Source organism: Serinus canaria, chromosome 18 (assembly GCF_022539315.1).
Source record: "Serinus canaria isolate serCan28SL12 chromosome 18, serCan2020, whole genome shotgun sequence".
NCBI lineage: Eukaryota > Metazoa > Chordata > Aves > Passeriformes > Fringillidae > Serinus > Serinus canaria.
The window spans coordinates 7,700,354-7,715,416 of record NC_066331.1 but is presented as its reverse complement, the minus strand read 5'-3'; the positions used below and the strand labels follow the sequence as shown (position 1 = coordinate 7,715,416).

The following is a 15,063-nucleotide window of genomic DNA, read 5'->3' as shown; positions in this document are numbered from 1 at the left end:
CATGGGTAGGAACTATCCCACTATTCCAGGGTGCTCCTGCCATGGGCAGGGACACCTTCCACCATCCCATGGTGCTCCAAGCCCCATCCAGCCTGGCCTTGGACATTCCAGGGATCCAGGGGCAGCTTCTCTGGACACCCTGTGCCATGGCCTGCCCACCCTCACAGGGAAGAGTATTTTCCCCATACCCCATGGAACCCTGCTCCCCGCCAGGCTGAAGCCATTCCCCTTAGTCCATAGTCTCTCTCTCCATGTTCCCTGGAGGCACTGGAAGCCACTCCCAATTCCCTCAGCCATTCCTGACAGCAAGCCCCCTTTCCCCCCCACACCTCACATCTTGCTCCTTGTGCCCTCAGGTGTGTCCTGGGCAACACCACCATCCTGGCGGAGTTTGCAGGTGAGGAGGAGGTGAACCGGTTCCTGGCGCAGGGGCAGGCGCTGCCGCCCACCTCCAGCTGGCAGTCCAACACTGGATCCACGCCCAGCCGCCTGGGCTCCTCGGGCAGCTCCCACGGGCTGGTGCGCCCCGACGCCGGCCACTGGAATCCCCCGTGCCTGGGGGGCAAGGGCAGCAGCGACCTGCTCTGGGGGGGGGTGCCCCAGTACTCCAGCAGCCTTTGGGGACCCCCCAGCGCCGACGACGGCCGAGTCATCGGGAGCCCCACGCCCCTCAACACCCTCCTGCCGGGGGATCTGCTCAGCGGGGAGTCCATCTAGGAGACACCGTGGAAGGAACAATCATCAGCACTAAAGGAGAACAGAGAATTTAAAAAAAAAAAAAAAAAAGAAAAAAAAAAGAAAAAAAAAAAGAAAAAATGGTAACCCTTTCCAGTCCCGGGCTTGATGAAGAATCCAGCTTTAACCCATGAGACTGGCAGCCCTCCTTAGTACCTCTGTCCAATATTGAATCTGAAACTGCAGAAGTCCTTGTGAACTGTTCCTGAAACAGTATGGGCTCCTTTGGTCAGTGTCACATGCTATTGACAGGTTTTACTTTTTTCATGGCTTTTTTTTTTGTTTTGTTTTGTTTTATGTCGTCTTTTTATGTTTGTATGGTGATTTTTCAAAACCAAGTATAAAAGCTGCTTAGAATAGGTCTATCATGAAGGGCACTTTTCAGAATTTGGGCTGGAAAGGGTTATTTTATCAACTGGGGCGGGGGGGTGGGAAGGGGAAATGAAAGCCTATTTAAATGAGCCTGTGACTATTATGCACATTACAGAGGCGGACCCAATAATCAGAAAGGGTGAAGTGTGATATTCTACCATTGGTACAGAAAAGTGACGATTCCCAGTGGCAACTCTGGACTGTACAGGTTGAGAGGGGGGGAGGGAGGGCAGGGTTGGGGTATCTCCGTGTCCACTACTCCCATGGATCTGCCTATGCACATTACCCTTGTTTCATTACTTTTTCATGTCATTTTTTAATCCCAAAAAATATAAAAAGTAAAAAAAAAAAAAAAAAAATCAACAAAGAAAGAAAAAAATACTTAAAAAAAAAAAAGCAACAAACCATATCAACATGCAAATACTTGAATCCAGCAGGCCAATAACAAAATGTGAACACTTTCTGAGTTGAATTATTACACTTCCAGGTCAGCATCAGTACACAAAAACAGGCTCTAAGAATTTTGTTTTTTAAAAGTTCAGACTCTATGTTTTTGGTGGGACAGATGTGAGTGAGTGTGTGTGTGTGTGCCTGTGTGTGCGTGTGCCCACGTGTGGTTTAACTCAACGTGTGAAGTTTTTTCCTTTGGTTCAGTATATGCTTTTTATTTGCTCATTGGTCAAATGTTTAATTGTTATTAGCTTCTAACTTTGCACTGAGTGTCCGCAGCCCTTCTTGTAGCTAATCCTGTAATGGTAAAAACACACAAAAAACAAAAAAAGAAAAAAAAAGAGGAAATTAAAAAAAAAAAGGAAAGAAACTGATAGAAGGGGCCGGCGACAATTCACGTGTAAATGTTTACTCAAGGACTCTTATTGCATTTTAAAATTACAGTGTGTATCTCTGGAGAATAATATGTATATCTACCTTTAGCGGCTTTTTATTGTGGACTAATGCAAGAAAATTATTACCGGAGTATTGCACCATTTTTCCATTCGGAATATAAAGTTTAAAAAAAAAAATACTCTTGTTGAACTGTGGCCATAGATAATTGTAAAGAGTTGATAGTTCCCTTGCAAGCAGGAACAGAAACAAGCACTTGGACATAAGTTTTGACTGCTTTTGGAGGAGCCAGGAGTTTTGGCTCCCACCTGTTTACAGACCTTTTTTTCTCCTTCAAACTTTAAAATAAAAAAAGGAATTTAAAAAAAAAAAAAAAAAAAAGAGAAAAAACAAAACAAAAAAAAAAGACTTCCATCGTAAAGAAAACTATTTTCAGAATGAAGATATGCTACTTCAGAGCTCTGGGATTGAACAGTGTTGTTGTATTATCCTTTTCTTTGGCCATTGCTGTGTACTATTTTTGTTGTTGTTTTCCTCCTCTTCGTCAAAGTGGCGAAAACTTTGTGATCACTATCTTGCACATGGTGGAAGATGTCTCAGGAAAGCCGGGTTTCCCGAGGAGCAACTCCACACCATTTCATGTATTTTTAAAACCCAACTCCTAGCACTGAAGATATTATTAAAAAACAAAATAAAATAAAAAAAAAAAGACAGTAAGAAAGAAGAAAAATACCTAATCTAATGTGTAGCAGTTACATATTTACCAAATAATGGACTCAAAAGAAATAGATGTTTGAAGAGTGCTTTATATATTAAAAAATCGCTTTATGTTTAAAAAAAGATCAATGTTTTTGATTGTTTTGAAAGGAAGAAAGACAATGGAATAACATACACTTCAAGTATGTTTTAAAAATTATATGAACATTGTGCTCCCTGCCTGCTTGGATCAGGAAACTTGTGCATTACATTTTTTTTTTTTTTTTGGAAGATTAGCTTTTTAATGGTTTTATCAGATTTAAAGGGTCCTGCAAGATTGCAAATTAACAAAAGCTGGTTTTATAGAGGATCATGAACTATGCACAAACTGGGTTCAAGACTTGTTTTTTTTTTTTCCTCAAGTTTTAGTAGTGTATTTAGCTGAATAACCTTTCCTCAGAGTAATTGCATCTCATTGCCATTACACGCCTCCTACATATATATTTTATATATCCATATATATACACACACACACTTATATAAAATATGTATGTGTGTATGTGCGTGTTTACATACAATTTTCCATGCTGAAGTTTAGCATTGAGTTGTAGAAAAACTCCTGATATTTTCAAATTGGGAATGAAAATTTCTGTTGGAGGGGTTGGGGGGGGAATTGGGTGGGTTTTGTTTTTAGGGGCTTTTTTTTTTTTTTTTTTGGCCTTTCCTTTTGAATTAAAGATGTCTGTAACTCTGAGATTAAAAAGAAAACCAACAATTGTGGCTTTTAATGTTTATTCTCCTCATAGAATGTGATTGTTAAAAGAACATGCACCGAAAGTTGCTTTCAAGAGTACGAAGATTCTTTGAAACTTAATAAATTGCAGTTTTTTCTTGGCTGTTGAAATAATGTGTACTTTTCTTTCATGCAGGGGATACCAGATATATATACATTGTTAAATCTGTGAAGGTATTTCATGGAAGGAGTTAATTTTGATTGAGAATGCTGTGTACAGACAGGCAAACCCCCCCTGTTGTGGTCACCCCTCTGCTCTCTGCTGGTGACACTCATGAGCTTTTCCATCAGCGCTTTGCACATCTCATCCAGGAGCAGCAGAACCCATTTTTACCTTCAGATTCTGTTTTTTCTCATTTATCCATGTCTCCAGTAACACAGTAGGTGAGTTTGTTACCCCCTCCAGCAGGCTGGGGGCTCCCCCAGCTCCTCCCCAGTTTCTGGCCCTGGATGTCTCCTAAGTGCCAGTTCACTGATCTTTTTGAGGTGAGCAATAGCCCCTAAAAAGGGGAGAAACAGCAAAATGTTTTCATGCCTGGCCTTGCAGGGTTTGAGTTTAGGAAGATTTTACCACTTGGAGGTTCTTTTACCCCAAAAGATGCCAATGCAGGGTTGGGGGCTCATGGGGAGATCCCAGCCTTGCTCCACTCCCTGGGTTTTCCTGCCTCCCCCAAACCAGTCCCTGAGCCACCACTGGCACTGGGGCCACTGGTGCTGGGGGTGATGCTCAGCAGGGCTGGCCCCAGGTCTCAGGGGTGTGAGTTGGTCCAGAGGAGCTCATTCCCCCCATCCATTTGGGAAGGAGAATGTGGCATGAACAGCTGGGCTGTTGAGGGTTATTCCTGCCCTGAAGCACCACCCACACAGTTACTGGGATTGTCCATGAGCCAGAATTCCCAGGAAAGACCCAGTGGCACTTGGGTCTGAGTTTCTGGCAGATACAATACAGTTAAAATAACCAAATTCAGCTTTGGGGGTAGTTTCTGTTACAGAAACAGCAAAAACTCCCAGTCTGGAGTCTCTTCTGCCAATTTGATCTGGCTCCAAAATCACACAGCTGTTTTTTTACTGGAAGCTGCTTCTCCTCCCTCCTCCATTTTTTTTTTTCTCTTCCAGGTCTTTGTAATGAAACTTAAAAGAGAGTTGCCTTTTCTTTTCCTTCTCTGATTCTTTCCTGGGTTTGTGTTTGTTCGGCATTTTCACCTTGTCAAGGAGGGCTTTTAGTTTTGGTGTCTTTGGCCTTTGTTGCCAAGACATTGAGGTCCCTTACAGAGTCAGATGTTATAACTTTTTGTAAACCAGATGCACTCTTAAAATTCAGAAACCCCCCCTGATACATTAAAGGGAATTTCAGCTTCTGGCCAAAATCAATTTCAGTGTTTGCATAGCTCTTTATTTTTTTCAGTGTCATTCGTCTGCTTCAATGCTACCCAGTATTTCTTAAATTGTAAAGAAAGCTCCCGATGATCTGGATTCACCCTCTGGCTGCAGAATCTTTACAAGAAAACATTTTTAACATTTTGTGTTTTTCTGTATATTGCATTTGCTGTACCCTCCATGACACCTTCACTGCATGGCTCCCTGTCTTTAGGCCAAGAGAATTTCTCTTTCCTAAGTGGTCTGAAACTGTCAGATTTCTTAGTTCTTTGTCTAGTTTGTGGGTGGCACTGGCAGAGCAGATGTTTTGCTATTCTCCCAGAAATATATTGTTGTTCTTGCTAATTCATTATATGATTGTGTATGTGAAGGAGCTTTTTAATTAAAAACAAAAAAAAATGTATATGGCTATCTGTATATCTTAAGAATTACTTGAGTTGGAAGAGTCTGGAAATGGAATTGGGAAACATTTTAGGATTTGGGTTGTGGGCAGCCACAGCGTGGAGGACCCGAGGTGAGCCGAGCATCCCCCGATGTCGCACCCGACCCGCCTGTGCTGCTCCGGATGTCCAAGCCCGAGTCCTGCGGGGCCGCTCGGGGCCGGGCAGCTCTGCAGAGCTCCGGGACCTGCCGCTGTCACCCGCACGGTGCCACCGAGCCCGGGGCCACCGCGGCTCCGGCAGCTCCTGCGGGAGCCGGGACTGTCACCCCCAGGTCCTTGTGTCACCTCGGTGAACCTCACCTCACTGCGGGGGCCGGGACTGTCACCCCCAGGTCCTTGTGTCACCTCGGTCAACTTCACCTCACCTGCGGGGGCTGCGCTGCGCCCTCAGCTCCCCCTGCCCTCCGTGTGCCGCAATCCGGGACAGAGCCCGGCACAGCCAGCGCGGCTCTCCCGAGGAGGGACGGACTCAGCCCCGGGGCCGGCGGGCTCCCGGTGCCCTGCTAGCCCGCACCGATCGCTCAGGTTCCTGTGCCAGCTCCTGTTCCAGCTCCTGTGCCCCTCCTGTTCCAGCTCCTGCGCCAGCTCCCGTGCCAGCTCATGTGCCAGCTCCTGTGCCATCTCCTGTTCCAGCTCCTGTTCCAGCTCCTGTGCCACTCTCCTGTGCCATCTCCTGTTCCAGCTCCTGTTCCAGCTCCTGTGCCTCTCTCCTGTGCCCGCAGCACAGACAGGTCCTGCTCCACCTCTCCTCTCCCAGGAGGGTGTTCCACGGAGCGGAGATGAATTTTGGAGGATTTTTGGATGATTTTTGTCCTGTGTGTGTCCCCCAGGTTCGTTTTTTACCATCCCATGTGCTTGTGAATGAAATGGTGGTGCTGGTGCAGTCCTGATTTCAGGGTTATTAAAGTGCTGTCAGACACAACGAGCTGCTTTGCTGCCAATAAATGTTGTTAGTAAAGGGGGCTTGGCTTGCCCCACCTGTGGGGCTGCTGACTCCTGGGAGCCCTGTGTGTGTCCCATCTGTCTGTCCCAAGTTAATACTTTAACATTTTAAATGTTCATTTTGTTCAAGGCATGGTCTTGATAATATTCACAACTGTGGCATATTCCTCTGTCATTTTTCTGTTGTTCTGCCTCCTGGATCCTTTGCCCACTTCTTAATGTATCTGAATTTATTCTTCCTTTACACTGAAAACATGTTCAGGCAGGCTGCAGACTTGTGTGACTGGTGGTGTTGGAAAGGAGCAAATCCTCTTTCCATTTTTGCAGTAGGCCTCCTTGTTTTGGTTGCAATATTCAGGCTTTACAATGATGTTTTACTCACAGGAATACCTCACAAGAGCAGGAAAAGCTCGTGGTTTATCATTATTTTATCCCATTTCAAGCAGGACCCACTTTTTCTGCCTTTTCCTGTCACTAGTCTCTGTCCCTCCCATCTCTTCCCTACCTACAGATGCCAGGGAACTTCTGATAAAGGCAGAGGAGGTGATTATTCCACAGGTAAAGAATGGCAGCTGCTGCCTGTGTGAAGTCTGGAAGTTGCCTAATTAGAGCTGTAATCCCAGTGGGAGATTGAGCAGAAGCAGAAAATACCTGAAAGGCAGAGGAGGGGACAGACATCAGCCCCCAGAGCTCAGCAGCCCTCGGGTCTGTGCTGGGATAATCACAAATCCTGAAGGAAAAGATTGCAAATAGCTCTGATCACCCTGTGATGCCTTTCTTGATGGGTATTTTCCCAAAACCTGCCAGGATTGTTTCCCAGCACACTTCCCCAGCTGCCTGAGCCTGCAGCATCCAAGGGGGATGGAGCTGCTGTGGGGAGGGTGGAGAGCCCGGGGACAGGGCTGGAGGGAATTGCACAGGGGAGTCTCATTGCTGAAAGAACCAAAAATCGCATTAAAAAGGAAAATAAAACAAAGAAAAAAGGAAAGAGGAGAGGAGAGGAGAGGAGAGGAGAGGAGAGGAGAGGAGAGGAGAGGAGAGGAGAGGAGAGGAGAGGAGAGGAGAGGAGAGGAGAGGAGAGGAGAGGAGAGGAGAGGAGAGGAGAGGAGAGGAGAGCGAGAGGAGAGGAGAGGAGAGGAGAGGAGAGGAGAGGAGAGGAGAGGAGAGGAGAGGAGAGGAGAGGAGAGGAGAGGAGAGGAGAGGAGAGGAGAGGAGAGGAGAGGAGAGGAGAGGAGAGGAGAGGAGAGGAGAGGCCACAACAAAACCAAGAAATTGTTTTCCCTGTTGGCTCAGTGATGCATTTCTCTACAGCAGCACTGTGTAAACAGGAGTGTGCAGTGAGGTGGTTCTGGAGCTGTGTCCAGCTCACTGTGTTGGACTCACATCCTTTATTTCCTGCTCCTCAGCTTTCTGTGCCTCTTGGTTTGTGCATTATGGGTTCCACAGTAACCTGGCTGGGAGCACAGCTGGGAGAAGTTTCAAAATCATTTCCCCAGGCTGCTTCAGCCCCTTTCTTGGATAAATCCCTTTTCTGGGGGCTCTTCTGAAACACGAAACACAAAGTTGGGCACTTGGGACCAGCAAAGAAACCCAGTGACTGCAGCCTAGGACAAGTCTTTGGACACCCCTTGGTGCTGCTTTTGGGCACAGACATTCAGAGACTCAAACTGGGTTTAATGGAGAATAAAGCTTCAAAACTCTGTCTGCAGTACAAAAGTATTTTTTGTTATTTAGTGTGAGTTAAGCACAAGATACTAAACCCTCATAATACAAAATTTAAGACACAGTGTAGGAAATTTTTGCTTCTGTCCTTAATTGTGGCAGGGCAGAAAGAAAAGCACAGTATTAAAAAATAACAGGATGTTGGGGAAGATGAAACAGGAAAGCCTTACAAATATGATTGCCTGGCAAAAGATTTTGAGAATACAGAAACTATAAGTGAGATTGAAATGAAAGCAAGCTTTGACATCCCTTAGTTACTGAACAACGGGAAAACAATGGTGTGGCCGGATGAAGGTAATCCCCTCTTGATGAAACAATACCCTCTGCAAGCAGGCAGCTCCAAGGGGCAGAGCAGACCCTGCCAGCTTGGCAGAAGGGGTCCGAAGAGTAGATTTAGGGTTTAAAATGTACCACAATATGGTAATGTAGTGATTCTTATAGGCTGTATGTAGATGCTATAGGATTTGTATGCTCTACTAGAAGAAGAAAAAAGAAGAATCATCATCACAGAAGATGATTTATTGTATTGTAACGGGCGCTTCGTCCTCTTGCTCTCTTGCTCTCTTGCTCTCTTGCTCTTGCTCTCTTGCTCTCTTGCTCTCTTGCTCTTGCTCTCTTGCCCTCTTGCTCTCTTGCTCTTGCTCTCTTGCCCTCTTGCTCTCTTGCTCTCTTGCTCTCTTGCTCTCTTGCTCTCTTGCTTTTGCTCTTGCTCTTACTTTTCTATGCTCTTAGCTCTTGCCTTTTACGTTCTTACCCTCTCATCCTCTCTCTTCTCTCAGGCCTGCTCCGAGCTGCAGCTGGCAGCTCCCAGCAGGGCCCTGTCCCCACGCCCTTTGCAATAAACCCCAAGTTCCACGACCTGGCTTCAGAGATCTCTCGTCTCCGTCCGTCCCGGCCGTGCAACCCCCAGTCTCGCCTACAACAGGACCCAGTAGAAAGATGGGAGGTTGTGTCATCCAGTACAGAAAGCTCAGAGCAGAGACAGTGATCCTTATGCCCTTGCAGCTCCAACACTGATTTTTGATCTGATTTAGAGAATTCAGGTATTCTAGGACATGGCAACCCACTGTGGGCACCGTCTTTAGATGAGAAAGAGAAACTTTCTGAAGTGAGTCCAAAGGGAATTGGTTGAAGTGTCCTTTTCTACTTGGACCTTCAACAAAGTTAGGAGGCCAAATATCACATTTTTTATATGGGGTTATTCCGAGAGTTCTTGTCAATACCAGACATCTAAAGTGCAGCATTCCCCTGGCATAGCAAGAGCTGATGCAAAGTTCTTTAAAGTGCTCTGCTGGTATCATTGTCACCACAGAGGGGTCACCTGTGTGTCCAGCTGCTGCCCTATGCAGGACCTGAGAGCAGAAATACCAAATCAGAGGATTTATCGAGTCTTTATCTTTTTTTTTTCTTTTTTTTTTACATATTTATCACAGAAATCTCTGAGAGTTCATGGTCTGCAAAACAAGAGCTGGTTACCAGCACCTTGGCATGTCCCTGTGGGTTCCAAGGCTGCAGCACAAGGGACACCAGGGTTCCCAGAGCACAGGCAAGGCTGGATTCTGCTGCCCTGGGATTAAGGCCAGAGCCAGGATGGGGATGATCAGCTCTGCAGTGGAATCTGGGCAGTCACTGCTTGGAGTGGAAATTCCTGTGCTCATGGTGGGGTTGCCCAGCCCCAGGAGCCACTCTGCCCTCCAAGGCTCAGGGGGGCACTGCCCTTCCAGGGCTCAGCTTTGTGCCAGGGGAACAAACCCCACTTTTCCTCTCTTTTTCTGAAGCAGCCTTGTTCTAGAAGGCACAACCATGAGCCTGCAGGGTCAGAGCTCTCCTGAGGGCTGCCTGGGTACTCTGAAGGATGCAGGCCATGAACCCAGGTGTTTGCAGAGCAGCTGGGGCTCCTCACTGGAGTCCCCTGATTTTGAAAAGCCTTTGTGTCAAGCAAAGCTCAGCATGCTCAATTAAAAGGCAAAGGGCTGTAAATCCTCTTTGCAAACACTGGGGCCCTGCAGTGGGTGGTTCACTGAGCTCCTGCAATCTGTTCTGTCCAGGGAAGAAATCTGCAGTGGCCCCATGCCTGAGGCACACTGGGCTGGTGGCCACAGTGGTCAGTGGTCACAGTGGTCAGTGGTCACAGGGGTCAGTGGTCACAGGGGTCAGTGGTCACAGGGGTCAGTGGTCAGAGGATCCGATTTTCGGGGGGGCTGGTGGTCAGAGGGGCCGGTGGTCACAAGGATCAGTGCTCACACGGGTTGGTGGTCTCAGGGGATTGATGGTCTCGTGGTCAGTGGTGGCAGGGGTCGTTGATGAGAGGGGTCAGTGGTCCTGGGGGATTGATGGTTGCAGAGGCTGGCAGAACCAGGGATTGGTAGTCGCAGGGATCAGTGGTCACAGGGGTCAGAGGTCGTTGGTCTCAGGATCCCACTGTCACAAGGGTCACTGGTCACAGGATCCCATTGTCATAGGGGGTCGGTGGCCACAGGATCCCACTGTCACAGGGGTCAGAGGTCACAGGATCCCATTGTCACGAGGGTCAGAGGTCACAGGATCCCACTGTCACAGGGGTCACTGGTCACAGGATCCCATTGTCACGAGGGTCAGAGTTCTCAGGATCCCATTGTCACAGGGGTCAGAGGTCACAGGATCCCACTGTCACAGGGGTCAGAGGTCACAGGATCCCATTGTCACAGGGGTCAGAGGTCACAGGATCCCATATTCACGAGGGTCAGAGGTCACAGGATCCCATTGTCACAGGGGTCAGAGGTCACAGGATCCCATTGTCACGAGGGTCAGAGTTCTCAGGATCCCATTGTCACAGAGGTCAGAGGTCACAGGATCCCATTGTCATAGGGGGTCGGTGGCCACAGGATCCCACTGTCACAGGGGTCAGAGGTCACAGGATCCCATTGTCACGAGGGTCAGAGGTCTCAGGATCCCATTGTCACAGGGGTCAGAGGTCACAGGATCCCACTGTCACAGGGGTCAGAGGTCACAGGATCCCATTGTCACAGGGGTCAGAGGTCACAGGATCCCATATTCACGAGGGTCAGAGGTCACAGGATCCCATTGTCACAGGGGTCAGAGGTCACAGGATCCCATTGTCACAGGGGTCAGAGGTCACAGGATCCTATTGTCACAGGGGTCAGAGGTCACAGGATCCCATATTCACGAGGGTCAGAGGTCACAGGATCCCATTGTCACAGGGGTCAGAGGTCACAGGATCCCATTGTCACGAGGGTCGCGGGGGTCACCGAGTCCCCCCCGTCCCCCGGCTGCAATTCCCAATGTCCCCACAGGGTGGCGCCAGGGAGCCGCTCCGAGCCCGGCCCTGTTTTTTTGTGTTTCTTGATAAAATTCTGCGCTCGGACCCAGTTCCAGGGGGGGTTTTGTGTCCCGGGCTGCTGTCGGGGGAGTTCCGTGTGCTGGAGGCTGCTCTGCAGAGCAGGGGGTGCTGGGGCCGCGCTGCACGGGGCTGGTTCCACGGCAAGCAGAGGGCGAAGCCAGGACCATGGGCTGTGTTTGGATCCAGCCATGGAATCACCAGGGCTGGAAAAAACCTCCAAGGCCAACAAGCCCAATGGTCATCCCAACCCTGCCAAGCCCACCTGTAACCCGTGTCCCCAAGTGCCACGTCCAAGCGTCCTTTAAATCCCCCCAGCCACGGTGACTCCACCACTGCCTTGAGCAGCTGTGCCAGGGCTGGACAAACCGTTTGGAGAAGAAATTTGTCCCCAGTATCCCATCTAAACCTCCCCTGAAGAAATTTGAGGCTGTTCCCTCTCATCCACCTGGGAGAAGAGACCGATTTCCCGGCCCCAGCCTCTCTTGGGGGGTTTCTCAGGCAGCAGCCAGGAGGGAGCTGCGTGGCCGGGCTGCAGCCCCGAGGATGCTCCCGCTGCCCTCTCTCAGCACTGGGAACTCGGCGACCTTCCAGGCCTTTTCCAACCTCAACAACCCCGCGATTCCCCGAATCGCAGCCCGCCGGGAGAGCCCTAATGGGGCTCATGTGATGAGGTTTGTTCTCTGCAGAGCACTCAGCGTTTCCCCGGCGCTGCGCCTCGCTCGGCCAAAGCTCCTAAAGACAAACACCTTTAATTGCCCCTCAACCACTAAGAGCCGCTCCGGGCCTCACAATGTTTTGCTCTGCCGCCGTCGGGTGTCCTTGGCGTGGGTGTTCGTGCCTGTGAAAAATGTGTATTTTATGAGTGGCTTTTCGCAAATATTGAAATGAATATTTTATGTGTCATGTTAGAAAGTGATGCTGTATTAATTTTCTTAAGCAGTGTGTTAAATATAGTTTTGGGTTATAACATAATGTTAAAATAAAATAGAAACTATTCTGTGTAAGAGACTTCTTTAAAGAAAGGACTCGCACCGAGATAGCAGCCACAGGACAGCTGAATCTTTCAGAGAAAGAGAATTTATTGCCCCATTATCAAGTTCTTCCCACCTCGCTCAGCCCTGAAGACGCTGCTCAGATTCAGAGGAAGAAGCTGACACTGCCCAGACAGAATCCTGTGTTTGAATGGAATTTATGCATCGTGTATGAGATGTTTGCAACAGGCTGTTGCTTTTAAGGGCTAATCCTCTGTTAACGTGGGTCCTTTTTCGGGCTTATTTTGCCCAGAAAGAGGTACCCACACTGTCCCTAACTCTTTGTTCGATTGTCTCGTATTGTCCTAATTCAAATTGTCCAAATTATTATTACTCTAATTATATTACTATTTTTATAACCATTCCATTACTATTAAACTTTGAACATTTTAAAACCAAGGGATTGGTGTTTTTCACAGCGCCGAGGGCCTGAGCCCAGAGCAGCAGCCAGAGCCAATTAAGCAGAGCCAATTAAGCAGAGCCGCTCCCTGCCCAGCCCCAGCCCCTTCCCCGCTTGTTTGTGCTCACAAATGGAGCTCGAGCACCTCGCGGCCACTCGGGGGATGTGCCGCGGGATGCTGAGAGGAACGGCGGGTTTGTCCTCACAAACAAGCTGTGGGTCTGCTGGTGGATAAAAGCATAAAAGAAGCGATGGAAGGATTCTACTGACTGATGAATGGAAAAAAAAAAAAGATATTTGCCTTTACAAACATTTTGTAGGTTTGCTGATAAATTAAATTGGATATTGAAAGATGAAAGAAACTATGGAGGGAAAAAAAAAGAACTAAAAAATTAGGGTTGTACATTAGAGGGAAATCTCTGGCATCAGGCATTTCAGGAAGTCTGAATCTCTCAAGTACCTCAGAAATGGAAAAGAGAGAGGGAAATGTGGGAAAATAGGATAAAAAGGAGGCTGAATCCTCCAAAAATTTGAGACACCCAAGGGGAATGCTCCATGGCCTCTCCCTTTATTCCGATAAAGCTAAAAGGACTCCTCTGTCTCCTTTTTGCACAGAAACCTCTGGTGTTTGTGGGTTAATTTCCTGACAATGTGGAACAGAACAGGAGGGATCACACAGAGCTCTTCTCCTGGGCTGTGTGGGGACAGGGAGGTGAGTCTGGAGTGAAGTGGAGCAGCTGGGGGGAGGAGAGGGACAGTGGGAAGGTGTCCCAGATCTTTCTGGTGCTTTGAGAATGGGAAGAGCAGCCCTGGGTTCTGTGAGTTCACTGGGATGTTTTTTGTAGAGAAAACAGCACCAGAGACCCGAGCTCCAGCCAGGACAGCCCTGGGAGCTGGGTGTGTCGGGCACATCCCTCAGTGCTCTGGGATTTCGACAGCACCCCAGAGCAGGGACAGCAACAGCCACGGTCACCCCGCAGAGGCAGAGCCTTTGTCCCACTGTGCCTTTGTCCCCTGCAGAACATTTCCCATCCCTCTGCACAGGGACATCACACCAGCTCTCCCAGGGAAAACCAGCTCCAGCTTTAACCTCAGCTGATCACTGGGAGCCAGGCAATGAAACCCCCCCAGCCCCAGGGATGGGATCACAGAGCAGCCACTGCTGCCAGGACAGCTGGTGGTGCCTGCACAGAGATTTTCCCTGGTTCTCTGCCCCTGGACACTGCAGCAGCCCTGACTGCCCAGGGAGCCTTCCCCTCCCCACAATGGATCTCCTGTGGCTGGGGGCCTCCAGCAGGGGCTGGATCTGGGGGCTGGAGGCTGGCTGTGAGCTGCATCTCCTTGAGCAGCTGCTCTGAAGCCAGAGCTCCTGCACCTGCTGCTCCCCTGAGCCCCAGGAGCTGTGAGTACCCAGGGTCACAGACAACTCCCCTGGACAGCCCAGTGCTGCAGGGCAGAAATGAGACAGGGAAACCTGGATGGATGTCTGAGCGGATCCTGCTCTCCTCTGGCTCTGCCCCAAAATCCCAGCTGCCCTCTGAGGTCACCCTGATTTTTTAAGGTTTTCTAAGCCTTCTATGTTTACATTCTTGTAAGGAACTTTCTCGCACACTTTCCGTAAATAACTCATTGTTTTGCATTCTTTTATGAAAGAGGAGATTAATTTGATGGACTATTGGTTTGTCTGGTATCATTGGAGAGGTGGCACTGTCACCCTCCAATCCACTGTCACTTCTAGAAATTTATAAATGTTACAGTCAGAAAATAAACTCCCCTTTTTTACCTTAAGACCAGCAGCACGTCCACGTCGTGTTATTTCATGTCTTACAGTAACACTTTCCTCCTGGCAGGGCAAGCAGAAGCACAAAGATTGCTGCTCTCTGTGGCTGTGTGGTGTCTGCAGGGACAGCTGAGGCTCCCCTGTGTGCAGGGCTCAGCCACCACCCCTGCGTGCCCTGGGCTGCAGCTGTGCTGGGCTCTGTGTCAGGGAAGGAAAAGCCATTTCACCTGGTGCCACCTGTGGAAAGAAAAGGAGCTGCAGGTGTTCAGCCCTCCAGCAAACCCCAGAGCACAGACACAGCTGGCTCCACAGCCCAGAGAGGGGCTCTACCCTCACTGTGGGTCTCTGTCACCCCTGAGCTGCACTTCCCTGCTAAAGCTGGGGCTGAGCACAGGTCACACACAGACCCCTCAGGCCTGCCTGGCTTTAACCCCAGGGCCACCTCCTGCTCTGGCCAAGAGGAGCCCCAGCAGTGAGATGGGCACAGGCAGAGACTGGGACAGGGCTGACACTCACTGAGCCTGGCACAGACCCCCTGGGACAGGCCCAAGGCACTGCTCTGGGGGCACTGTGCTACTGGAGCTGCTCTC

General features: G+C 49.0%; 1 protein-coding gene across 16 annotated transcripts in view; it reads left to right on the top strand.

Moving 5' to 3' along the window:
• The window catches only part of TNRC6C (trinucleotide repeat containing adaptor 6C), a 104,455-nt gene extending 100,902 nt beyond the window's left edge, over positions 1-3,553 (top strand). For 15 of the 16 annotated variants that reach the window (XM_050981266.1, XM_050981270.1, XM_050981261.1 and 12 more), the window contains one exon: positions 357-3,553. In XM_050981266.1, coding sequence (XP_050837223.1) covers positions 357-717 — 361 coding nt within the window. In that variant the 3' untranslated portion in view covers positions 718-3,553. The remainder of the gene's footprint in view (positions 1-356) is intronic. The other variant, XM_050981267.1, reaches the window with a different exon arrangement.
• The last annotated feature ends 11,510 nt before the right edge of the window (positions 3,554-15,063 follow it).